Raw genomic sequence first — 27,072 nt, forward strand, 5'->3', positions numbered from 1 at the left:
TGGAATCAGATGTCCTACAACAGATTGCACAGTAAACACGCGTGGATATGCAGAGTGCGAACTTTAATTAGGTAGCCTATTTGCACAATATATAAACCTTTGGATTATGKGATAAAATAAASAGCAGAGAACAATTATCTATCACCCGATTGAATGCCTGKGCGAATTCAGAGTGGGACCAGAGAAAGAGGGGAGTTTCTCATACACTTTTAGCCGGAGGACTGCGGCTGGAAAGAGGTAAATGGATTTTTGCAATAGGTGCAGTCAATGCCAAAGGCCACTTCGCAGTACAGCGTTAAGAGCGAAAAAAAGAGCCCACCATAACTCAAGTATGATGGTGCCTATAGCTGCAAATGTAAAATTGCCTGTGGTATAGCCATGCATTTTCATTCTCTCTAAGTTAATTCATCTATGTTATTTCTACCAAGAGAAATATACACCCACATACAGTTTGGGTGGCCTCAAATATTAAGTTAGGGTTCTAAAAAAAAGTCTGATCACATAAAAAATATTGCCAGATGGGATTAGGGGAATTTTCCCTAATTGAATAGCCTATGGATGTAGGGTCCCCTTCAGTAGACTATGTGACCTAAACAAATCTCTGGACTATCTGGACTGGTTGCAGAATACCTTGTCACTTTGAATGTCAATGGAATTTGGATTAATAAGAAAAAGTGTGTGTGCGTGCGGTCACTACTGTAACTCGCTTCAACATGTCAACAGGACCTGAAAATGATTACAAATATACAGTGGGGAGAACAAGTATTTGATACACTGCCGATTATGCAGGTTTACACTGCCGTTATGCACCTTCATAAGGTAAGTCTGAAAACCAACTACTGAGAAGTGCGTATGAAAGGCGCGCGTAAGAAAGGCATAATTTCCTAAGTCGCAATCGGGCCCTTAGAGACTTACCCAGAAAGACGCATAACTGTAATTGCTGTCAAAGGTGATTCTAACGTGTATTGACTCAGGGGTGTGAATACGTCTGTAGATGAGATATTCCTGTATTTAGTTTTCAATGAATTTGCAAACATTTCTAAAAACATGTTTTCACTTTGTCATCATGGAGTATTGTATGGAGATGGGTGAGGGGAAACATTTATTTTATCCATTTTGAATTCAGGCTGTATCACATAAAATTGTGGAATAGGTCAAGGGGTATGAATACTTCTGAAGGCATTTTACCTGCAATATTTCACCATTTACCTATTTTATGTGACAGTGGTGATTTATATTTTTTTCAGGCCAAAGCATAAATTCTGCTTGTTTGAATTGAACCTTCCGTCTCATTTCTTTGTTTGATGTGGCAGTTCTGTTTTCTGCTGACTGTTTGTCTAACAAGTTGGAGCCTGAGTCCCTATTGAGCTTCTTGCCAAGGACATTTAGAGTAACACTTTATTTCATGGGACATAAGTTACCAGGTATTTACTGAAAWGTTACAGGGTGCAATGGTAATCACACAATGCAATAACCAATTCATTGTTTGTTTCTTTGCGATTCTTTTGAATATACATACCGGTAATTTCCTATTAAAGCAATGGAAATAATAGGCTTATCGTAAAGTAAAGAACCACTGAAAGTGGAACTACAAGTTGTAAAAGGGACAGCAGAAGTTTCAGAAAAAGCAAACACTCACATCTTTTCAAATTGTGGCTGTGTGCTCTTACGATTTAAAACAGTCCAATATAGTTTGGTTATTTTGCCCTTCATGAGTGAACAGCCAGCTACTGGATGATTTACATGGTATGACAATGTGCAATCAAACACACACAACCCACTGAAGTCAAGCAGACTAGTGTAAGTGCCAACACGTGTTTGTACTGTCACTGACAAACTTCCATGCACTTTTCTGCACCTATCTCCTGTCCATGTATGGGGCTGTGTTAGACGTGAATTTACATTGTGTAACGGTTCAAAGCTCTTTCAGGACTGATACTAATCTGTGAGGTAAAGGACTGTGAGACTGTATTCATGCTTGTAGCACAGCCGGTGAACAACACAAACACAGGTTTTATGGAATCCCTGTTAATGGTGACATACCTGATGAGTGGCATCACAGGAAATGAGGCATTGTTGGAGTTATATGGGTGGATTTGCTTGCCAATAAAATGATGGGAAGAGGTGAACGGAGGCATACAGTACAGCTGGAATGAAACAACACCAGAAAATGTCCTTTGCTAAACCTAAAAGAGCAGACCAGTTTTGGGGATGAAGTACTTTTTATAGTGTGTGTTTTAAATTAAACAAATTAAATAGTCAGAGGGTCCAACATCTTTGAGGGGTTACCAGGGTTGTACAGTGGGTGGGGCAGAAACAGTTGTTTTCAGGCAGCTTCAGACATCAAGAGAGACCCCCAGGATTAGACTATTACTCCCCCGCACTGTAGACCTCCTCTTCCCCCTGTGGGGAGACTGAGCATGTTTCTCCAGAGTCGTGGATCTTATTTCATTGCTAGAGAATATACACTGGGCTGTAATTACAGGTGGCCTACCAGGACCCACAGTTGGAATGAAAGTTCATCCTTAAAATAAACCAAAGAAATGAGGACTACTTTTTAACAACATACATGGAAAATGTGACAAACACATTTACTTGAAGTACAGTGCAGATGCAAAGTTTGGTAACAGAATGACTGTTTGTGCTGTCTGTCATTCTGTTACCAAACATTGCATCTGCACTGTTCTTCAAGTAAATGTGTTTTTGTAAAATTTTCAGTGGAAATTGTTAAAAGTAGTCKRTGTGCATAGAATTGTATGTTTCGTTTAACTTTGCAGTCATTTGTTTTTGTTTGGCATACATTTTAAYGTGAAATTGCACATGGGCTAAAACTCCTCTGTTGAGCATAGCTGGGGGAGTGTTGGAAGGTTGCACATGTTTAGGACTCATTGTTTTTGGATTWTTWTTTTTTTTTAAGATAAAACAAAGGGTACACACTCCATATAGCAACTAATTATTAGCTAAGCTAGTTATTATTTCAACTAGTGTGTCTTGAGGGTCTACACACCAGATCTTAATTAGTCTGTGAAAGGCCAAGGTGGAAAACCCGGCATATACTGTGGTCCTCTAGCCGGACAGGAGTTGTGTACCCCTGCCTCTCACCCATGCATGGAATCTCTGATATAGATGCTGTTATACAGTAGCACAAATTGCTAGCCTACTTGAACTCTCTCATGAAATCCTCCTCATACAATAAGCTCACAATAGTGGCCTAGGACAGTGTTTCCCAAACTCGGTCCTGGAGCCCTCTGGGTGCACGTTTTGTTTTTTGACCTAGCACTACATAGCTGATTCAAATTGTTAGCCTAGATTCACAAGTATCTGTAAGGTCCCTCAGTCATGCAGTGAATTTCAAACACAGATTCAACCACAAAGACCAGGGAGGTTTTCCGATGGCTCGCAAAAGTGTTGAATGCGTGTTGACTCCAATGCTTCCCACAGTTGTGTCAAGTTGGCTGGAAGTCCAATGGGTGGTGGACCATTCTTGATACACACAGGAAACTGTTGCGTGTGAAAATGAAAAACCCAGCAGCATTGCAGTTCTTGACACACTCAAACCGGTGCGCCTTACCCATTCAGCCTCTGAATGGCACACATACACAATCCATGTCTCAATTGTCTCAAGGCTTAAAAATCCTTCTTTAACCTTTCTCCTCCTTCATCTACATGGATTGAAGTGGTATATCTCACTGGTCATCCCCAAAGCCAACACRTCCTTTGGCTGCCTTTCCTTCCAGTTCTCTGCTGCCAATGACTGGAATGAATTGCAAAAATTGTTGAAGCTGGAGACTTCTATTTCCCTCACTAACTTTAAACATCAGCTATCTGAGCAGCTAACCGATCCCTGCAGCTGTACATAGCCCAATTGTATATAGTCCATCCAATCTACCTACCTCATCCCCATATTGTTTTTATTTACTTTTCTGCTCTTTTGCACACTAGTATTTCTACTTGCACATCATCATCTGCACATCTATCACTCCAGTGTTAATTTGCTAAATTGTAATTACTTCGCTACTATGGCCTATTTATTGCCTTACCTCCTCACACTATTTGCACACACTGTATATAGACTTTCTTTTTTTATATTGTGTTATTGACTGTACACTTGTTTATTCCATGTGTAACTCTGTGTTGTTGTTTATGGCGCACTGCTTTGCTTTATCTTGGCCAGGTCGCAGATGTAAATGAGAACTTGTTCTCAACTAGCCTACCTGGTTAAATAAAGGTGAAATAAAATATAAATACATTTAACAAGTGACATCTATAAGGGATCATAGCTTTCACCTGGATTCACCTGGTCAGTCTATGTAATGGAAAGAGCAGATGTTCCTAATGTTTCGTACATTCCGTTAAATATTGAGCGCCTTGTTACACCAGTTACTGAAAGGACTATTGAGAACCCAGATGAACTTGGGAAAACACATGACAGATTGCACGCTGTGGCTTGTTTACTACTACTTGGCTTTCTCCATCCCCTGTTGTCAACATAAGCTCCTCTTCTTACAGGGTTAACAGCTTATTGCTCTCCCCAAGCTGCTTACGTTCAACCTTTGAGGCTCCACATTTTCTCACTAGGAGCGATGCAGTGGAAGATGATTAGGTGCGCCATCTTGAGTGATGGGATATTAAGCATGTGACCAACAGAGTGAGCTGATTTAGCCATGTGTCTTAGTTCACTATTCCTATTCGTTAAGGTTGGCCTTAGAACTGGWAAAGGCGGCTGTGCATTTATTTWWAAAAAAAATTATGAACCAAGCATGCGGATTCAAAAATCTATTTTGTTTTTTATGCTGGTTTTGTCATCAGTAGTGGAAGATATGGTTTTGATAATGTCTGCCGACTACAGTAGACCACCAGACTGAGTTAGAGATCTGGACAGCCACACTTGGTCATGTGGAGCTCTACCATGTGTCTCTTCTTTGTACTCAACCCTTCCAAAGCACAATGTTCTAAGCATGTACTGAACCCTTCCAAAACAAAAGGCAAATCTTCCAATTTCAAGTAAAGTCATCTAGTAAATCTGGCCAAGCAAGACTTGCCAGTACCACCCTGTCAGTCCAACTACGTAACACTTGAGTGAGCTCATTCAAGCATCCCGTGATCTTTCAAGAAAAGGCCTACTGGGGAAGGTAATTTTATTTTTGGAAACTCTTGAAGCCTATATAACAGAATTGATTTGAAAGTTAATCTTTACCAACTATAGATGAACAGCCAAGTGATAGAATTGTTCTTGGAGCAGCATTTGCATCAGTCATTTCTAACTGAATGAGATCAGGAAATAGACTCTCGCTGTGCCCAGTGTGTCACCACAACGGCGCAGTAAATTATTGCCTCATTAACCTCACTGGGTGACTTTAAATTAACTTCTCTTAACTGAGTGTAAGGCTACCAATCTACTACTACTAATAACCTCCCCTGATTCTAACAAAACTGACAGCTCTCTGTGTGGCAAAGTGCATATCTTTTCCTTTTTTTTCTCATATTGGCTCAATATGAATTTTAGAACTAAGCATCAGCTTTAACATTAGTTGACCATATGTGAAGGCTCACTTAACGTCCTTGCCTGCCTTCATTATAAACTGAACCTCTTTAAACTCTGATGACAGTGAGGCATTTGGAACTACTGATCAGACTAGCTGATTCGGTCCAAAGGAGCTGAATTCCTTTCTCCCTTCCTCCATCGGTCTTAAAGGGCACAAGAAAGACCAAAACTGGCTGTTTGGTGACTGACTAAGCTGAAGCTCCCTGTTATATAAGTAAAAACAAAATTCGCTGCATATGCTGCTGGAAAGGTAAGTCTAGGCTCAAGTTTCAGGTATTGTGAGTAAGAAATGTCAGTCACGTGGTTAACAGGTGTTGTAAACACCCAATTTTTGGGACATTTTGGGAAATCTCTGTGATATAATTCCAGGCGAGCCCATCCTAGGAACTCCTCTGCCAATGCCATGTTGTTTGCGATGCCATGCCTGCTATCTGCAGCTAGCCTCCCAGCCTCAGAACTGGGTCAGTAGCAGTTCATCTCTGCCTGGTTCATTACTCCAACCTACAGTATATCACCAGGAAATGAAGTGATTTTGGCTGCTCGGGGATCCGTCTGTACTCAGTAAAGCTGCTGTCAGATTAAGTGAAATTAAATGTAATTTTAGACAGGCAGAGAGTGGGACCAGTCTGTGGTCCTCCTGCTGAGGGGCTTACCTGGGAAAATCTCACCTGTTGAATATGGCATGTCTTGGGAAGAATGCAACGCTTGGGGATGGAGTTATTTGACAAATGACTGACAATGCCGACTGCCAATGCCGACTGCCAATCAGCAATCAGCAATACTATCAATTTTATTTATAGTACAGCACCCTAACATCAATCGTCTGTTTAGGCCTTCCTCTCGCTCTAGTGGAATGAGTCAGATATTTTACACGTTTTAATTCCAAACCATCTTTGCTTCAAAATGAKATTTCACTTTATCCAAGGGTAAAATTGAAATAAAATCTTGACATTTCCAGTTTTTCACACTTGAAAGACTAGCAGCCCACTTTGACATTTCTATTAGCTGTTTCAAAGGACAAAGTTCCCTTGGCTTAGTTTCAGAAGCATGAAGGCATTGTCACCATACCAACAATTAGTATAAAATACAGGCTAAAAATGTCAGCACAATTAGGCTGATAAACTCTCTGCAATGGAGAGCTGGTAAATGAAATTAAGGAATCCTTACTTGCTACATCCATTTTTGGAGTTCTACATTAAAGATATACAGTGCCTTCAGAAAGTATTCACACCCCTTGACTTTTTCCACATTTTGTTGTGTTACAGCCTGAATTTAAAATGTATTAAATTGAGATTTTGTGTCACTGGCCTACACATAATGGTGAAGTTTATTAATTACACTTTGGAAGGTGTATCAATACACCCAGTCACTACAAAGATACAGGCGTCCTTCCTAACTCAGTTGCTGGAAAGGAAGGAAACCGCTCAGAGATTTCACCATGAGGCCAATGGTTACTTTAAAACAGCTACAGAGTTTAATGAGTGTGATCAGAGAAAACGGAGGATGGATCAACAACATTGTAGTTACTCCACAGTCTGTAACGGTGTATGGGTAAAATCACTGGGGAAGCCAAGCCAGAAAAAAATGCCATATTGCAACCTATGTGTTGTGATAATTGCGTTGTTTGCTTTATAACCTGTTAGTTTAGATGCATTGCGACCGTGATATATAGGCCTAAGTCCCAGACAATAAGTAGACACAGTGGTAGAATAAATTAAACCACACTTTTGTTTCATCACAAAACCGGGGAGCAACCTCTGTCTGATGAAGTCCACAAAGCATATTGCATGTAAAAAACAGTTGCATGAACTACAGCATGGTCAAGCAAGTTGTTTCCGAAATGTTCAGACTACTTAATAACTATTTATTTAGAACCATGGAGAGTTACCGCAAGTAGCAAAGAAAACAGGAGCTGCCTCCACTATTCCAGCARCATTTCAACTTCAACATTTCAACATCATCAAATCACCTATGCTTAGTCTAATACAGTGACAACTAAAAGATACTAAAAACTATTTAGTCCAATCAACATAAGATAAATCTGATTTGGTTGTCCATGGTTCAGATTTRTTMGTGTGTGTGCGAGCGTGCAAGTAGAAAAAACATGTTGACTCACCCTACTTGTAGAGAAACACCAATGCCATCCTGTCTATGGCTCTGTCATACAGTACATGCTTTTATTTTTTGTTGTCCCAGGCTACCTAGCTAAAATGATTGCTCGCCAGCCTAACTTCCTTTCATGGGCAACGTTAGCTAGTTAACATTAGCCTTCTACATCTAGCTACATATTGAACTTRCATCTTCTTAGTCCAGGGGCACAATGTATACATTTATGGTTGGATCAGAATCGCCATTATAATCATTGGCCATTATGGAGAATTAAGTAAAACCACAAGTCCACATTCCTACCTCCATCCATGGCTAATTTAGGAAAATAACACAAGATGCAACAATTCAAGTTGTTTCTGTCAATGACGAATTTCTCTCGATGTGATACACTCCTCCACATTGAACTCTTTTCCACCCTCTGTGGAAAAGGTTCTATGTGGAAKCCAAAATGGTTCTACCTGGAACAAAAATGGTTATACCTGGACCCAAAAGGGGCTCTTCAAAGGGTTCTCCTATGGGGACAGCCGAAGAATGCTTTTTGGTTCTAGATGGCACCTTTTTTTTCTAAGAGTGTAGGCGTGAAGTCAAATCCAAACTGGCTTCCCTTCACACTTTTTTTTTTTTTGGTGCGCCAGGACCATTCATATTTGAGCTCACTCAGTTTAGCTCAACGCTGATTGGCTATTATTTTATACTTTTTTTCTATCAAGGGAGGCCAAATGCTCGCTGGCTTCCCTTGCATTCAATGCTACGGGCGTCAACAATGTCATACTATTTTTGACCAGACAGCATCAGACAGATGGCCTACACATACACAGGCAGAGGGGCGCTATTTCGCTCGCTCGGATCCTTTCTCTGGTGAGATACATTCAGCCTCTTGCGAATGGCAGAAAAAGTATGAAACACAGAGAGACAAAAGATAAATTATTTTATGTTTTTTTATAGGTACATTTTTTTGGAGGAATCCTGGCTTCCCTTGGCATCCATGAATACATGCCACTGTCCACAATACTAACTTAATTGACATTGAAAAGAAGGAAATATTCCAAAACATGCATTCTGTTTGGAAAAAAGGCAGTAAATTAATACTGCAATTAACTTTATGTCCTGAATACAAAGTGTTATGTTTGGGGTAAATCCAATACAACACATTACTGAGTACCACTCTCCATATTTTCAAGCATAGTGGTGGCTGCATCATGTTATGGGTTGCTTGTAATCGTTAAGGACAAGGGAGTTTTTCAGGATAAAAAAATTAAGTCTATAAGAGCATTGCACACCTGGATTGTACAACATTTGTACAATCCAGGTGTGCAATGCTCTTATAGACTTACTCAGAAAGATTCACTGCTGTAATCACTTCTAACGGTGATTCTAACATGTATTGATACTTGTGTAATTGTTATATTTCTTTATTTCATATTCAATACATTTGCAAACATTTCTGAAAACATGTTTTTACTTTGTCATTATAGGATACTGTGTTTAGATGGGTGAGAAAAAAATCTATTTAAACCATTTTCAATTCAGGCTGTAAGAATTAAATGTGGAATAAGTCAAGGGGTATGAAAACTTTCTGAAGACACCCATTGATCCCTGAAGAATCTAACTTAGAAGTGCCTCATGAGCTTAGTTCAGTTGTCCTACCCCATCAGAACCAAAGATATACACTTTTTTGCTCCAATGTAAATGTAAACAAACACTGTATAGCCTCAACATGGTTAAAACTATAATGTTTATATCATGGGTGGTCAGTCCTTGCATCCATAATCCTATGAATTTGAGAGTGGTTACATTTGTCCAGGCCCATCCCTCAGCTTTTTACCAAAACCAAGGCGGTGTGACACTTAATTGTTTCAACTGCGGATTCTAGCTTTAAGAGGGCTCTGTTCGGCCCCTTACAAAAAAATACTCACACCAAGACCCCACCAAGCCAGCCCAGGCATCATTAACATTAACATGGCTTCTGGTTTTATTGTCTGTTGCTGTGGCTGTGTTTTTGTCTATGATTCTGCAAATGTGTCTGTGATGTAGGCCAGAGTCAGTGTGTGTGTGTGTGTGTGTGTGTGTGTGTGTGTGTGTGTGTGTGTGTGTGTGTGTGTGTGTAACGGTCATCAATTGCTGACGTGGAGTAAAAATGCTGAATGATGTCATTGTGTTCAATGTCATCTGCTGCAACACTTTTCCTCTCCTGTATTGTTTTAAAAATATATATATTACCCAGACAAAACCTGCACTGAGGAACTCTCTTACCTCTAGCTTTGATAAAGAGAGTTTATGCTTATCCACGGTCTAGTCCACTCCACTCTGACCATATTGTAGAAAAAACGCGAAGTGACAAAAAAACATGGATTATTTCCTAATTGCCAGTGAATGTTTGTTCTTTCCCAGGGCTGAGCCAACCAATCCGGTCAGCCTTGTTGGGGCCTTACAAATCCAGGGGCTAGTTGCCATGGCGAGATATTGTTTGCATCCAGTCATGCCAGCGCCGCCAATGTGGGCGGTCCCCTCGTCAGCATGCTTCTTTGTTTGTGTACCACTTGTTAGAACAACCCCCCTCGTCTGTGCACACATCCTTGGAAGCTTTAAAGTTCTCTCCGTAGTGCATTGGTCTATCACTCAGGTTCATCTTTGGTTTTAGCAGTGGAAAATCTGGAGTAATATCTGTTTATTTTATCAACTGTACTTTTAATGGATTAGTATAGTATTTGMATTTCCTATTTACTAAAGAAATAACTCAATTTAATAACAGGCAACATTATGATATCAAAGAGCAACTTCTATTCTCACATTTTCTCTCCTGCGAAGCTGTGCAAAACTGCCGACCTTTCACTCTTCTGTGATCTTACAGTAGAGTCCTTCCCCTCCCCCCGTCTTCAAGGCATGGAGAGAATGCAGGTTGAATAGAGGGCCAGGCTAAGTTTAGCTCCAGGTTTTCAGTGGAGGCCAGACGGCCACCCTTCCTGGGTAAACTGTAGATACTGTAGCCCCTCAGCTGTCAGGGAAYGCAGGCTTCAGCCATGTGCTCGACCCTGAGCAGGGAACCACCAAAGACCAAGGAGACCTGCCATCTTTAGGTCATCGTGCTTCACAATCTCTTGCCCTTTAGACTGGCGCCATGATTTAGTTAGATTAGTTAGTTAGATTTAGTTATAGTCAAGGTAGGTCTGTACTGAAGAAAAGTCCAGATTTCCCACTCCTGACAAAGTGAATTTGGTACCACCAGAATTGAGGTATTAAGGTAAACACACTATCAAATGTTTTATGCATGTAGCTATACTAATTTGACTGTGTAGCATTCAAAGACTGTAAGTAGGCTAAATGACGCTCAAGGGCTCAAGTTTCTCCACTACCAATTCTGAGGCTGTGATTGCATCTGGTTGCCTAATATCCAGTACTACGTGATAATCTTACGATGGAGGGGCGAATGACTTCAGCACAAATATTCTCATAGATGTGTCCATACCATGTCCTCTTGGTAATTAGGAACACACAATATTGTGTGTATGTGGTCTTTGTTAGTTCAACTAGGGTCAAAACTATGATTGAGTGTCAATTGGCATTAAGACAGTAACAGTAGTACTGTATTTGATTAGCAATGTTGTGTCATCCATTACAGCGTATTTTCCACATTGATGATAATTGATTATGTATTTCATTGTTTAATAACATCTATTAAGGCATTAGGCATCCAAATTACATCAATATTTTGATGAAAGACAGGTGTTTTCTACAAAGCCAATTTGAAGAGTTTTCTGAGTCGGATGACATTTATACATGATCCACCAAAGAACCATGACTGTTGATATTCACCCCAAACAAATACTTTGGCATTGAAGAAATAACTTTGATCTAAGTGCTAATTCATACATTTTGTAGTCCCTGTGTACGGGTGCTGATGATGTCAGATGTGAGTGTGAGCCTTACATGATGAAGTAACAGACAAAATTACCAAAGGGGACCAAAATTTGCACCCAGAGGGGGCCCCAGGACCGAGTTTGAGAAACTCTGCTCTAGTATCTAATTTCTTTGTCATATTCCTCTCCCATTACTGCTACAGTCAATATTGGCAGCCAGACAATCCCATAGAATCAGAGCATATTAAAAAAAAATATATATATATATACAGCACCTGTCAAAAGTTTGGACACCTACTCATTCAAGGGTTTATTTGTACTATTTTCTACATTGTAGAATAATAGTGAAGACATCAAAACTATGAAATAACACTTATGGAATTCCATATGTACAGACTGTCAGCTTTAATTTGAGAGATTTTAATTCATATCGGGTGAACCGTTTAGAAATTACAGCACTTTTTGTACATAGTCCCATTTTAGGGGAGCAAAAGTATTGCGACAAATTCACTTATGTGTATTAAAGTAGTAGAAAGTTAAGTATTTGTTCCCATATTCATAGTACACAATGACTACATCAAGCTTGTGACTCTACACATTTGTTGGATACATTTGCTCTTTGTTTTGCGTTTTTGGGAGGACGCCCTGGACCCCCCCGTCTACTTCCCCCGCCCAATATGTACACCACAATTTCGCCCTTGTGAAGTAATGACATCCTTTATCCTTAGTAGTCAAGCTTCWTTTTCCATCGAGGCTCTCAGTCAAAGAAGGGTGGTTTCAGTTATACTTAACATGTGACAGATGTTGAGAATAGAGGATGGAGAGAGAATCTCACAGGGAGCTCCTCAGTCTGACACCCAGCCCCTGCCTTCAGAGGTCCTGTGGTTAAAGATTCTATAACCCAATCCATATTTCTCAGTATTCCACAAAAGGTATTTTTATGATCTTATCAAATGCTTGAGGAATGGAATTTATTAGATTGGAAAAACACCATACTTCTACATTGTGTCATATAATCCCATATCCTTACCTCCTCTGCCACCCAAAATACAATTTCCATGTGAACACTTAACACCTGGCAGCCTGCACCTCTCTCTCCTACCCCTGAGCTGTGTGCAGCATGGGAATGGCCCTATTTACAGCCAGTTACCAGGCGGCTCTGGCCTGGAGATTCTGCAGTAACTGTCTACAGTTACAAATCACTCTGCCAGTTCCCAGMGCAACACAACACTGCCTCCGGGATTCCAAAGGCCTGTATACGTAGCGTGGTGCCCCTGAACGGCTAGCTCAGTCAGGGAAGGCCTCAGTAACCAGAGGTGTCTCGGAGGGATACCCGCGGCAGGATGGTGTTGAACCAGAGGGAACGTGACAGGGAATTGTTGTGAGGCTGGCAGCAGGTGTGATGAAGATGCTTAAAGAGGCAAGGGAGCTGTTGCCATCTTACGTGTCATTAGGGAGTTAAGGATCAGAAAGTGGATAATGGGACGAAACAGGAAAACGGATGGCCGTTCCGAGAGAGGGATAAAAAATGACGCTTAAACTCRGTGCATCTGTGTTTCCCTGGCCCGGCAGGCTGGCGGTTCAGATCTGCACTGTTGCGTCTGCTTGATGCCTTGCCAGGTCTGTAATCATTGCCTTTCAGCTAAGGTGCTTGTGTCAGCAGTTTAAAGGGTTCCTCATGCAAGCGACCAGAGAAAGCTTTCCCGTAGGCATTACCAAATAGAACCGCCATCGTCAGATAGGGCCTTCGAGACAGACCGACAGACACTGCATTAAACCCCTTATTCCAATGATTAAATGTGTACCTCGAAACCAGAAACTGTAACTAAACTTCTGCTGAAGTTTCTCCTTCGTCCTTGGTAGTAGATACAGAGGGACTCCTAAAGTAGCTTTTAAGTGCATGTAGTGCAGCAACAGATTCCTAAATGTTGAGAGAGTGCGGTTCTGATTTATAAGCCTTTTTCTATCCATGTAACCCGCATCAGTTTGGAAATGCAATGCTCTGATTCTATGGGACTCTATGGCTGCCAATACTGACTGTAYCAGTAATGGGAGAGGAATATGACAAAGCAATAAGACACGAGAGCAAGTTTTCTCAAACTTGGTCCTGCCCGTTTTGATAGAGATACGGGGTGATGTTGAGTGGTTTAATTCGCATCAATGAACTGGAATCTTCTTTGCTGTCTCATCTCACTTGTAGTCACCAAGAAAGTTGCAATTTCCCAGAACCTCTTATTTGTACATTTTTAAGCTTACTGAGCAAGATGGATAATTTAGCATTGTTTGTGAGTCTCTGTATTTCAGTGTTTTGTGTGTGTGCATTTTGGAATACAGTAAACTCACAGAGCTATATAGTAAACCCAGCATTTGACAGTCTCTCTGTTCTATAGAATGCTGGAGAGATCCTGTGTAGCGCCCCCTTGTGTGGAGGAGGAATGACGACGCCCCCTCGATGAGAGCRATGGAGCTGAAAGTGTGGGTGGATGGAGTGCAGCGGATCGTATGTGGCGTCACAGAGCTCACCACGTGCCAGGAGGTGGTCATTGCCCTGGCCCAGGCCATTGGTGAGTCAATCCATCCTGCAATATTGTCCAAAACCCCCCCACCCAAAAAATATTAAAGTGATAGTTCAAGGGATAAATTGAAAATAAGATTAAACTAAAGTGAACTACTGTACCCCTTTAAGCCTTACCACACTCCGTGTGAGAATGGATCCTTTTGCAGGACACACATCCACAGTGCATGCAGCATATTTGACGGTCCGTTTCTGAGAGATGCTAAAGACGGTGGAGTGCACCAAGATTAGAGTTGACAGGGAGTGAACAGAGAATCAAGATGAGTGTTGACCCTGGGAGTAAACAGAGATTGTGAGAATCAAGATGAGCGTTGACTTGGAGTGAACAGAGATTGTGAGAATCATCAAGATGAGCGTTGACTTGGAGTGAACAGAGATTGAGAGAATCAAGATGAGCTGTGTTGGGATGATTCATAGATGTCATTGAGATGCTCGCTGAGGAGAAGAGAGAACTACATGATGACTGGATTGTATTCCCATAATGGTACCGCATTTATGTATGAGAAGCTATTACCCCAGCCCACATGTAGAGGCAACAAAATACGTTTGAAAGAAGCTGTCTGTTCCCACCGCTTCTAGGGAGAAATAGCTGTAGAACCAGCATGGAGCCACTTTTAAAGGTTCACCTCTTTTGCATTATGGAGATGTACTGTACAGACCTGCACTGAACTGTGTGAGTATGGCTCAGCCCGACAATACCCTGCTCATACTGCTGTCATTTCATACTGTTTTCAGTTCATACTGGCACAGTTTTGCACTTGCACTTTGCACTGCTTAGAACCAAAATTCTGTGGAGATGTCATGGTTTACATAGGTAATTTGCTTTTAGAGAAAATACTTGGAGGTCCTAGAGGTAGCATGTAAGGGTTAAATGAATCCATTGGATTTGTACATGCTATTKAATTGTGATCCATGCACAGATACATGATTGTAGGACTAACAGCTAAATGCTGTGTCTTTTCATCAACAGTACAGGAGTTATGGTCCAGGGCCTCTTTTGTATGTTTTCAGTCTTTTGTCTGGTCCAGGGTACTTTGATGTGAAAGGCCTTCAGCCAGATTCAGCTGTAGTGACAACTGTGTTCCTTTCATAGGGGTTCTGCTGTTGAGAGGGGAAAGACTGTGGCTTGTGCTCTTATCTGCCGCAGAACACACACACACAGATTTGGGTCTGGAGGAATTTTATTGAACCTTACTCCAACCCTAGTATGAATGGGAACTGAACAACTGCTCCTATATTTGAATAGAGAAATCCCTGTTGGGTTCTTCCTAGAAAAAACAACCCATTACTCTGAAAACTCTGCACAGTGCACACCCACTAAACTGTGTCTCAAAGCAAGTGGGGTAATTGTGAATGGTTCTTCCATAGAGTTTCCCTGTTCTTAGCAGAGTTAAAGAGTTCAGATTAGGGTTGGTGCTGTGTTTCCGAATGCAGGAGGGGATAACAATGACACAGTCAATGGTAGATGATCTCTGTAATCTGCTGCTACTGCAGAGTGTAGTCTAGCTACTGGTCTGTATGTAACTGGTCACCGGCTGGTATGTGGCAAGAAATAGCAAACAACGTTGCCGTGTGACTACTGTACATTGGTCATCTAAGCCCAATTACTTAGTAAAGCTCCAATTAATTAATCTGATCAAATCATTATTTCACTCTTTTTGCAGGGCGTACTGGCAGGTACACGTTGATCGAGAGATGGCGGGAGACGGAACGTCACTTGGCCCCGCATGAAAACCCTGTGGTGTCCCTCAACATGTGGGGCCAGTATGCCAGCGACGTGCAGCTGGTTCTCCAGCGCACTGGCCCCTCCCTCAGCGAACGTCCCAACTCCAACTGCTCATCCCGTGTGCCCGAGCGCGGCCTCTACCGCCAGAGCCTGCCTCCTCTGGCCAAGTTGCACGCGTCGGCCAATGACCGTTTGCTCAAGCGTCGGGAGCCCAAGCGTAAGTCCCTCACCTTCACGGCTGGGGCCAAGGGCTTGAGGGATATTTTTGGGAAGGGCAGAGATGCCGAGGCCAAGCAGCAGCAGAGAGCACTGAACCAGGGCAAGGGGGTGGTGTCTGTGCCCCTCAGTCCAGCCCGGGAGCTGGTGCGCTTGGTCCAGCTGCAGAAGGACAAGCTCCAGCTACTGGAGAGCCGGCTGCAGGGCTGTGAGAGTGGTGATGTTGGCGTGTGCATCGAGGGTCAGGAGGGCATTGGCGTGCTGGAGGAGGAGCTGGTGCGTCTGGAGCAGCAGCTGCGGAGGAATGAGGTGGAGATGTCCGAGGAGGAGTTCTGGCAGAACGAGCTGCAGATCGAGCAGGAGAGCGAGCGGCAGCTGAGGGAGCAGCTCCAGGAGCTGATTGGACGGATGCGGGAGCGCGAAGCCCGGCTGGGGGAGTACCTGACCCGTATCCAGGGCATGGAGGCTGGCCTGGAGCAGGAGACTGAGCAGAGCAGGCAGGTGGACGAGGAGGAGGCCCGGGCCCAGCTGGGGAAGGTCAGGGCAGAGCTGGAGCAGCAGGTTCAACACAGAGTGCAGCTGGAGAGCAGCTGCAGGGCTGTGGACCYCTCACTGGGACAGTCCAGCAAGAAACTACAGGTCAGCTTTGGTAGAAGGAAAAATGTATAGGAAAACAGTGATTGTACATACACAAATTCAGCGTTTTAGGGAGGTGCTGGAGACTCTAAACACTGCAATCTACGCTCCTATGTGCTTTGACTGATGAAGACCTAAGGGATGAAACATGTTCAGAAGACATAGAGAGAGAAGTGCCATACTAAAATTTTCCATTGATTCCTAATGGTTTTGAAAACAACACATGATGTACATAAACAAACACCTTTTGTAAAATAGGGTTGAAAACAACATTTATCATTGATTGGAAGACACACATGCACCTTTTGCAGAAAACATTATAATGAAGTAAGACACATAAGCCCATTTTACAGGGCTGCATAATATCTGGAACATATACAGTACCAGTCAAAGGTTTGGACACAGCTACTCATTCAAGGGTTTTTCTTTATTTTTACTATTTTTTACTATGTAGAATAATAGTGAAGACATCAAAACTATGAAATAACACATATGGAATCATGTAGTAACCAAAAATGTGTTAAACAAATCAGAATATATTTTATATTCTTCAAAGTAGCCACCATACGCCTTGATGACAGCTTTGCACACTCTTGGCATCCTCTCAACCAGCTTCACCTGGAATGCTTTTCCAACAGTCTTGAAGGAGTTCCCACATATGCTGAGCACTTGTTGGCTGCTTTTCCTTCACTCTGCGTTCCAACTCATCCCAAACCATTTAAATTGGGTTGAGGTTGGGTGATTGTGGAGGCCAGGTAATCTGATGCAGCACCATCACTCTCCTTCTTGGTCAAATAGCCCTTACACAGCCTGGAGGTGTGTTGGGTCATTGTTCTGTTGAAAAATAAATGATAGTCTCACTAAGCGCAAACCAGATGGGATGGCGTATCGCTGCAGAATGCTGTGGTAGCCATGCTGGTTAAGTGTGCCTTGAATTCTAAATAAAATCACAGACAGTGTCACCAGCAAAGTACCCCCACATCATCACACCTCCTCCTCCATGCTTCACAGTGGGAACCACACATGCGGAGATCATCCATTCACTTACTCTGCATCTCACAAAGACACAGTGGTTGGAATCAAAAATCTCAAATTTGGACTCAAAGGACAGATGTCCATCGGTCTAATGTCCATTGCTCGTGTTTCTTTGCCCAGGCAAGTCTCTTGTTCTTATTGGTGTCCTTTAGAAGTGGTTTCTTTGCAGCAATTCGACCATGAAGGCCTGATTCATGCAGTCTCCTCTGAACAGTTGATGTTGAGATGTCTGTTAGTTAAACTCTGTGAAGCATTTATTTGGGCTGCAATCTGAGGTGCAGTTAACTTTAATGAACTTATCCTTTTTTACTGTTTTATTTCACTGTAGAGCCTTTAGTCCCACTCAAAATGCCTTAGATAGCTCTTTTGTCCCACCCAACACACATGCGGAGAACTCACCTGGCTTAACTTGTCCCTCCAGAGACGAAACCTCTCTCATCGTCAATCAACACCTAGGTTTACCTCCACTGTACTCACATCCTACCATACCCTTGTCTGAACATTATGCCTTGAATCTATTCTACCATGCCCAGAAATCTGCTCCTTTTATTCTCTGTCCCCAACGTACTAGATGACCAGTTCATATAGCCTTTAGCCGTACCCTTATCCTACTRCTCCTCTGTTCCTCTGGTGATGTAGAGGTTAACCTAGGCCCTGTAGCCCCTAGTTCCACTCCTATTCCCCAGGCACTATCATTTGTTGACTTCTGTAACCGTGAAAGCCTTGGTTTCATGCATGTTAACGTCCGAGCCTCCTCCGTTAGTTTGTTTTATTCACTGCTTTAGCACAACCCGGATGTCCTAGCCGTGTCTGAATCCTGGCTTAGGAAGGCCACCAAAAATTCTGAAATTTCCATCCCCAACTACATTTTCCGCCAAGATAGAACTGCCAAAGGGGGTGGAGTTAGCCTGCAGAGTTCTGTCATGCTATCCAGGTCTGTGCCCAAACAGTTCCAGCTTCTACTTTTAAAAATCCACCTTTCCAGAAATAAGTCTCTCACTGTTGCCGCTTGTTATAGACCCCCTTCAGCCCCCAGCTGTGCCCTAGACACCATATGTGAATTAATTGTCCCCCATTTATCTTCAGAGTTTGTACTGTTAGGTGACCTAAACTGGGATATGCTTAACACCCTGGATGTCCTACAATCTAAACTAGATGCCCTCAATCTCACACAAATGATCAAGGAACCTACCAGGTACAACCCTAAATCCGTAAACACGGGCACCCTCATAGCTATCATCCTGACCAACCTGCCCTCTAAATACACCTCTGCTGTCTTCAACCAGGATCTCAGCGAACACTGCCTCATTGCCTGCGTCCGTAATGGGTCCGCGGTTAAACGACCACCCCTCATCACTGTCAAACGCTCCCTAGAACACTTCAGCGAGCAGGCCTTTCTAATCGACCTGGCCTGGGTATCCTGGAAGGATATTGACCTCATTCCATCAGTAGAGGATGCCTGGTTATTCTTTAAAAGTGCATTCCTCACCATCTTAAATAAGCATGCCCCATTCAATTTAAAAAAAACTAAGAACAGATATAGCCGGTTCACTCCAGACCTGACTGCCCTTGACCAGCACAAAAACATCCTGTGGCATACTGCATTAGCATTGAATAGCCCCCGCAATATGCTACTTTTCAGGGAAGTTAGGAACTAATATACACAGGCAGTTAGGAAAGCAAAGGCTAGTTTTTCAAACAGAAATGTGCATCCTGTAGCACTAACTCCAAAAACTTTTGGGACACTGTAAAGTCCATGGAGAATAAGAGCACCTCCTCCCAGCTGCCCACTGCACTGAGGCTAGGAAACACTGTCACCTCGATAAATCTACGATAATTGAGATTTTCAATAAGCATTTTTCTACGGCTGGCCATGCTTTCCACCTGGTACCCCTACCCGGTCAACAGCTCTGACCCCCCCACAGCATCTTGCTCAAGCCTCCCCCATTTCTCCTTCACCCAAATCCAGATGGGCTGATGTTCTGAAAGAGCTGCAAAATCTGGATCCCTACAAATCAGCTGGGCTAGACAATCTGGACCCTCTCTTTCTAAAATGATCCGCCGCAATTGTTGCACCCCTATTACTAGTCTGTTCACCCTCTCTTTTGTATTGTCTGAGATCCCTAAAGATTGGAAAGCTGCCGCGGTCATCCCCTCTTCAAAGGAGGTGACACTCTAGACCCAAACTCTTACAGACTTATATCTATCCTACCCTGCTTTCTAAAGTCTTCGAAAGCCAAGTTAACAAACAGATCACCACCATTTCGAATCGCACCGTACCTTCTCCGCTATGCAGTCTGGTTTCCGCTGGTCATGGGTGCACCTCAGCCACGCTCAAGGTCCTAAACAATATCATCGCCGCCATCGATAACATACAATACTGTGCAGCCGTATTCATCGACCTTGCCAAGGCTTTCGACTCTGTCAATCACCAACATTCTTATCGGCAGACTCAACAGCCTTGGTTTTCTACAATGACTGCCTCGCCTGGTTCACCAACTACTTCTCAGATAGAGTTCAGTGTGTCAAATCGGAGGGCCTGTTGTCCGGACCTCTGGCAGTCTCTATGGGGTGCCACATGGTTAATTTCTCGGGCCAACTCTTTTCTCTGTATACATCAATGATGTCGCTCTTGTTGCTCTGGTGATTCTCTGATCCACCTCTACGCAGACGACACCATTCTGTATACTTCTAGCCCTTCTTTGAACACTGTGTTAACAAACCTCCAGACGAGCTTCAATGCCATACAACACTCCTTCTGTGGCCTCCAACTGCTCTTAAATGCAAGCAAAACTAAATGCATGCACTTCAACCGATCGCTGCACGCGCCCGCCCCGCCCGTCTAGCATCACTACTCTGGACGGTTCTGACTTATACCCTGACTCCACCGCGTGCGCAAGCGTTGCAAATCCATTTTGAAAATCTATATTATTCAATTATTGCACCCACACTGCTCGCTCGCGCCAACGAGCATCTGCGTTGCCAAGGGATAAAATACAAGTCAGTTCTATTTGTGACGCAAATCACACTGCAAGTCCCGCCTCTCTCATCTCCTCATTGGTTTATAGAAGCAGATACCCATGTGCCATCTCCTCATTGGTTATATATGTGGGTGACTGAAAGACGAACGAGGTCAGTGGCGGTAATGCACCTAATTTATGAAAGTTGCCAATCGCAAATATAAAGTCCAGAGAGAAAAAAAGCCTGGAAGGAGGAGAGATGACTAAAAACGATTCGGTTGACCGTTTTATATGTGGATTAATTGTCGGACTAGAGGACCTTGTGCATTTTAGGTAAAAATAACAACTCATTGTTATATCCCAGGACAAATTAGCTGCAACAGCAACGCTAGCTAGCTAAATTGCCATAAATGTTTAATGCTTTTCGACCTGTCCCCAAATTAATGTAATTGGTTCAGAGTTTGTTTTGATATTTTAACCTGCGTGTCGTGATCACATTTGGTGTGGGTGGACAAAATAGATTTATGCACGATGGCGCACGCGCGCAGCCGGTTTGGGTTCCGTGTTAGAATATGTGGACAACTACAAATACCTAGGTGTCTGGTTAGACTGTAAACTCCCCTTCCAGCCTCACATTAAGCATCTCCAATCCAAAATTAAATCTAGAATCGGCTTCCTATTTCGCAACAAAGCATTCTTCACTCATGCTTCCAAACATACCCTCATAAAAATGACAGATCCTTGACTTCGGCGATATCATTTACAAAATAGCCTCTAACACTCTACTCAGCAAATTGGATGTAGTCTATCACAGTGCCATCTGTTTTGTCACCAAAGCCCAATATACTACCCACCACTGCGACCTGTATGCTCTCGTTGGCTGGCCCTCGCTTCATATTCGTCGCCAAACTCACTGGCTCCAGGTCATCTATAAGTCTTTGCTAGGTAAAGCCCCGCCTTATCTCAGCTCACTGGTCACCATGGCAGCACCCACCCGTAGCACGTGCTCCAGCAGGTATATTTCACTGGTCACCCCCAAAGCCAACTCCTCATATGGCCGCCTTTCCTTCCAGTTCTCTGCTGCCAATGACTGGAACGAATTGCAAAAATCACTGAAGCCTCATATCTCCCTCACTAACTTTAAGCATCAGCTGACAGAGCAGCTTACCGATCATTGCACCTATACGTAGCCCATCTGTAAATAGCCCACCCAAATACCCATCCCCATATTGCTATTTATTTTTTTGCTCCTTTGCACCCCAGTAACTCTACTTGCACATTCATCTTCTGCACATCTATCACTCCAGTGTTTAATTGCTAAATTGTAATTATTTCGCCACTATGGCCTATTTATTGCCTTACCTCCCGAATCTTACTACATTTGCACACACTGTAAATAGACTTTTCTATTGTATTATTGACTGTACGTTTGTTTATCTCATGTGTAACTGTGTTGTTGTTTGTGTCGCACTGCTTTGCTCTATCTTGGCGAGGTCGCAGTTGTAAATGAGAACTTGTTCTCAACTGGCCTACCTGGTTAAATAAAGGTGGAAAAAATATAAATCCTCTGCAGCAGAGGTAACTCTGAATCTTACTTTCCTGTGGTGGTCCTCATGAGAGCCAGTTTCATCATAGCGCTTGATGGCTTATTTGAGCTGATCTTGCTGTAATATACTTGGTCTTTTACCAAATAGGGCTATTTTCTGTGTACCACCCCTACCTTGTCACAACACAACTGACACATTATTAATTAAAAGAATTCCACAAATTAACCTTTAAAAAGGGGCGCCTGTTAATTGAAATTAATTCCAGGTGACTACCTCATGAAGCTGGTCGAGAGAATGCCAAGAGTGTGCAAAGCTGTCATCAAGGCAAAGGGTGGCTACTTTGAAGAATCTCAAATATAAAATGTGATTTGTTGAACACTTTTTTTGGTTACTACATGATTCCATATGTGTTATTTCATAGTTTTGATGTCTTCACTATTATTCTACAACGTAGAAAAATAAAAATAAAAATAATGAAAAACCCTGGAATGAGTAGGTGTGTCCAAACCTTTGACTGGTACTATATATATATATTTTACTTTCGTCTGGCGCTGAATTTATATTAGTTTGGATTCATGTCCTTGACAAAACCATGTTTACAATGAAACATAACTATTTATTAATTCAAGCATGGTTTCTCACTGCTTGGGAAGAACGTTTTTGAAGTTACTGTGTTTGATTGAAAAGGGCCCTGTGTTTTTAGTAGGAACATTTTGGAGGCCTCTTATTAGTCCTCATGATGTAATGTTTACTTACAGGGTGGAGTACACCACATAGGCTGCGTTTAGACAGGCAGCCCAATACTGATCTTATTTCCACTAATTTGTKTTTTGACCAATCAGATCCGCTCTGAAAAAGAGCTGATGTGAAAATATCTGTTGTGATTGGTCAAAAGACCAATTAGTGGAAATAATCTCAGAATTGGGCTGCCTGTCTAAATGCAGCCATAGTGTGGGCGTGAGGTAAAACCAGTTATTTTAAAGATTCGGGTGGTGAGTTATATACTACTGGTGGTTTGGGGGCCTGAAAAGAACTGCAGATCTACTCCACCAGACTTACATTACTCTTTCCCTAGAACCAACTCTTCCTTAGCTGGGCTCTAGAATGACTGGCCCTTTATTGGGTTTAACCACCTGCAACATGTATGTAACCGTAAACTGTCTGATTTAAAGGTTCRTCTCAATACAACAATTCCACCTGCAAATAGCCTTAAATGTAAAGGAATACAATTCCACAAGAAAAAAATACATTTTAAACATCGTATGAATCTATAAAGTTGCTTGTTAGGCGCGAGTGGCCAGGTGGGCCCCATCAGTGGACAAACGGAGTATACAGGAAAGTGGAACTGACAGTAGAAACTGCAGGGTAAGTAAATGACTAGTTGAGTGGTTGTTTGTTGCAGGAGAAGGAGCAGGAGTTGGAGCAGTTGACCAGGGAGCTGAGACAGGTGAACCTTCAGCAGTTCATCCATCAGACTGGCACCAAGGTCACCGTTCTACCAGCCCAGCCCAATGATCAGGAGAATAACACAGGTACACACAAGCATTACAAAGTTTCCTAGTCTGGGCAGAAAATCTATCTGGGCTCAGACATTTCAAACATTGTATTATCCAACACTACCCCCTAGTGGAAGTTAGTACACCATGTAAGGTTTTTGTAAACGCTCTTTATTTGGCTAGTAATGTTGCGTTTTGTCACGCCACAGTCTAATCTACACCTGAAAGTAAAGAAGTATAATTTAAAATAAAAAATACCACTTAACATAGACTTCTTGATGACTTCCTCCTCCCCTCTCTCTCCAGACCTCCAATCAGGCTCGCTGAAACGGCTGGGCTCCTCCCGCCTCCTCCCCAGCGACCTCCGAGCTCTGCAGAGTCCAGTGTCTTCAGGCCTCAACCCTGAAGGCATCTACGTCTGACCCCTGACCTTTACCTTCTGCTGCCTACCATCAGTGACCCTCTGCTGGAGTTGAGTCGGCTTCTCCCCTGGAGGATCCATCTCTTATCTCCATTGGAGCGCCACCAGAGGAGGCTGGTGGGAGGAGCTATAGGAGGAAGAGCTCAATGTAATGGCTGGAATGGAATAAATGGAATGGTACCAAACACATGGAAACAACCATTACAATGAGCACTTGCGCTGGCAGCTCATCCCCTAGCCTCCTCTGATCTCCACCCTGTCCTCACACAATGCCATCCTTCCCCTTCTCTCTGCTGACTTTCCTCTATCTTCCATGAGAACACACAGAGACCCTCAACAGTTTTGTCAAGACTATAGGATTTAGAATGTTTGCCTCATTTTGGCTGTTCTGCCACTGGTAGATAGCTGGAGAGCTCGACCATGTCCTTGCATGACTGTTTGAAAAGCATAGCATCTTTTGAGGTACATAAGGCCCAATTTCAAACAGAACGTTTTAGCCTCACCTCTGTGTACTTCTCCATCTCCTCTCGAAGATTGAGTACCATGACTGAGTAGATGTGAGAAATATGGTATTAACACCACCTAGCACTCTGTTACCATCATATAGCAAGCTAATGTACTAGTAAAGTGCACAATCACAGTCATGTGATGACTTAACTAAAGAGTCAACTGCTGCACCTGGACAACCATGAGGAAATCCAGATGTTTGTAGGGGTTGAGACTGAAGAAAGTCCCTTTGAGATCAGGCGATATAGAGGAAATGAAAATATCTTCAGACAACCATGATTTACAAAGACCGAGGTCTCAAACGTCTAATGGCCATTTGTTACAGAAACAGAATGGGTCAGAAAACCATATTTTACACAGATAGGCCACCTTGTGTGAGACCTGTGGTGTGTAGCAGAGCCATATCTGACTGCCTTATTAGATGTATTTTTCTGTTTTAAAGACTTTAAGAACAGTAAAGGCTGTTATAACAGATACTTATAGACATGGCAGCTATGCTCCAGAGATCCGATGCACCATTTATTGTCAACACAGCAGTCTAGTGACTAATTGTTGATCAGTTTTGTGAATTGTTTTTTTTTGTGTGACCAATGTCAATAGCTGTAGAATCTGGTCTGCCACTGGGTGGCAGAATACTTCTCACAAAACATTTAGCTAGGATCTTAATGTTGGTCATTTCATATTGATTATACATGCAAAAATGTTACATTATGCAATTTATGTGGTTACTCACTTTCATTGTTGGAATCTTTTAGTATGCTGTAAGTTTACCGTTGCACTTTTACTTTGGAAGGGCCTGTACAATTTGTACTTACCACTTAGTTTTTATAGATGTCTTGTTTGTGTTGAGTGGTTTTCTTTTCTCATTTGTAACCTCTTGAAGAATTGTAGGTTTGTTTGTCTTACATGGCTAATCATTTTTATGAAGTTAAAAGATGTCTCACATGAACCAAAGTAAGTTAGACAATGTGATTGGTAGCGGTCAACCTGAATGTACTTAATTTGTTAAAACAGAACGTGCTCTGTAAATACCTTTACAGGGGCCACTGTATCTGCCTCCACTTTAAAAGTGATGCATTTGTAATGGTGAGCATTGTTATTGGACTGTATCTGTCAATAGATCGAACTCCACTCTGTGGCTCTTCAGCCTCGTGGAGAGAGGACTGTGTGAGATAAGAGGTTGTTGTGGACTAGTTGATACCAGGGAACCCCACCAACAGCAAAGCCGGTGGACGCACTTCAAGGTCAACAGACTGACCTAAAGCTCGTTCCATTCAGTATTATTGATGTCCTAGTTTGGATCATGAAGAAGGGTTGAGCTGTGTCGTCGAAATGTAACCGAACTGTAACCCACTAACACAAGAACAATGGCTCTTAACAACGTACACAGCGGAGACTAGCATGCCTTACTGAATTGTAAATAATCACTACATAGTATTGGAATATTTTTACAATATTTAAAATAATGCATAATGCTGACAAAGACAATAGTTGTACATAATATGAATTAAACTTTTGTTTTATCCTGCTACTCTGTGGACAGCTTGGTGCATGCACTGATGGCTTGGTTTCATTGATGTTTTTGTATTGTTGAAATGACAGAGGCTTACGATAATAGTGGATTATAAGTACGGAAGTATAATGTTTATCAACAGTGTATGTTACTGACTGCATGGCTCTGTCTTCTACGGTGGCATGTCTTGGTCCCAGACAGTGCATTCACTCAGATACAGTGGGGGCAAAAAAGTATTTAGTCAGCCACCAATTGTGCAAGTTCTCCCACTTAAAAAGATGAGAGGCCTGTAATTTTTCATCATCAGTACACTTCAACTATGACAGACAAATGAGAATTTTTTCCTCCGAAAAATCACATTGTAGGATTTTTTATGAATTTATTTGCAAATTGTGGTGGAAAAATAGTAGTTGGTCAATAACAAAAGTTTATCTCAAAACTTTGTTATATACCCTTTGTTGGCAATGACAGAGGTCAACGTTTTCTGTAAGTATTCACAAGGGATTTCACACACTGTTGCTGGTATTTTGGCCCATTCCTCCGTGCAGATCTCCTCTAGAGCAGTGATGTTTTGGGGCTGTTGCTGGGCAACACGGACTTTCAACTCCCCCAAAGATTTTCTATGGGGTTGAGATCTGGAGACTGGCTAGGCCACTCCAGGACCTTGAAATGCTTCTTACGAAGCCACTCCTTCGTTGCCCGGCGGTGGTGTTTGGGATCAATGTCATGCTGAAAGACCCAGCCAGTTTCATCTTCAATGCCCTTGCTGATGGAAGGAGGTTTTCACTCAAAATCTCACGATACATGGCCCCATTCATTCTGTCCTTATACACGGATCAGTCATCCTGGTCCTTTGCAGAAAAACAGCCCCCAAAGCATGATGTTTCCACCCCCATGCTTCACAGTAGGTATGGTGTTCCTTTGGATGC

At 42.5% G+C, this 27,072-nt stretch overlaps 1 protein-coding gene across 2 annotated transcripts; it reads left to right on the plus strand.

The window, feature by feature from the left end:
- On the plus strand, window positions 1-26,278 carry LOC111981852 (ras association domain-containing protein 8). Of its 2 annotated transcripts, none has more exons than XM_024013327.2 (5): window positions 1-237; window positions 13,886-14,075; window positions 15,751-16,667; window positions 23,609-23,738; window positions 24,009-26,278. In XM_024013327.2, exons 2-5 carry the CDS (start codon window positions 13,964-13,966, stop codon window positions 24,122-24,124), a joined length of 1,275 nt encoding a protein of 424 aa, XP_023869095.1. In that variant the 5' UTR covers window positions 1-237; window positions 13,886-13,963; the 3' UTR covers window positions 24,125-26,278. The 2 variants fall into 2 exon arrangements, with proteins under 2 accessions (XP_023869095.1, XP_023869103.1); XM_024013335.2 differs by having other exon boundaries at window positions 13,902-14,075.
- The last annotated feature ends 794 nt before the right edge of the window (window positions 26,279-27,072 follow it).

This window comes from Salvelinus sp. IW2-2015, linkage group LG3 (assembly GCF_002910315.2).
Source record: "Salvelinus sp. IW2-2015 linkage group LG3, ASM291031v2, whole genome shotgun sequence".
In the NCBI taxonomy this organism is placed as follows: Eukaryota; Metazoa; Chordata; class Actinopteri; order Salmoniformes; family Salmonidae; genus Salvelinus; species Salvelinus sp. IW2-2015.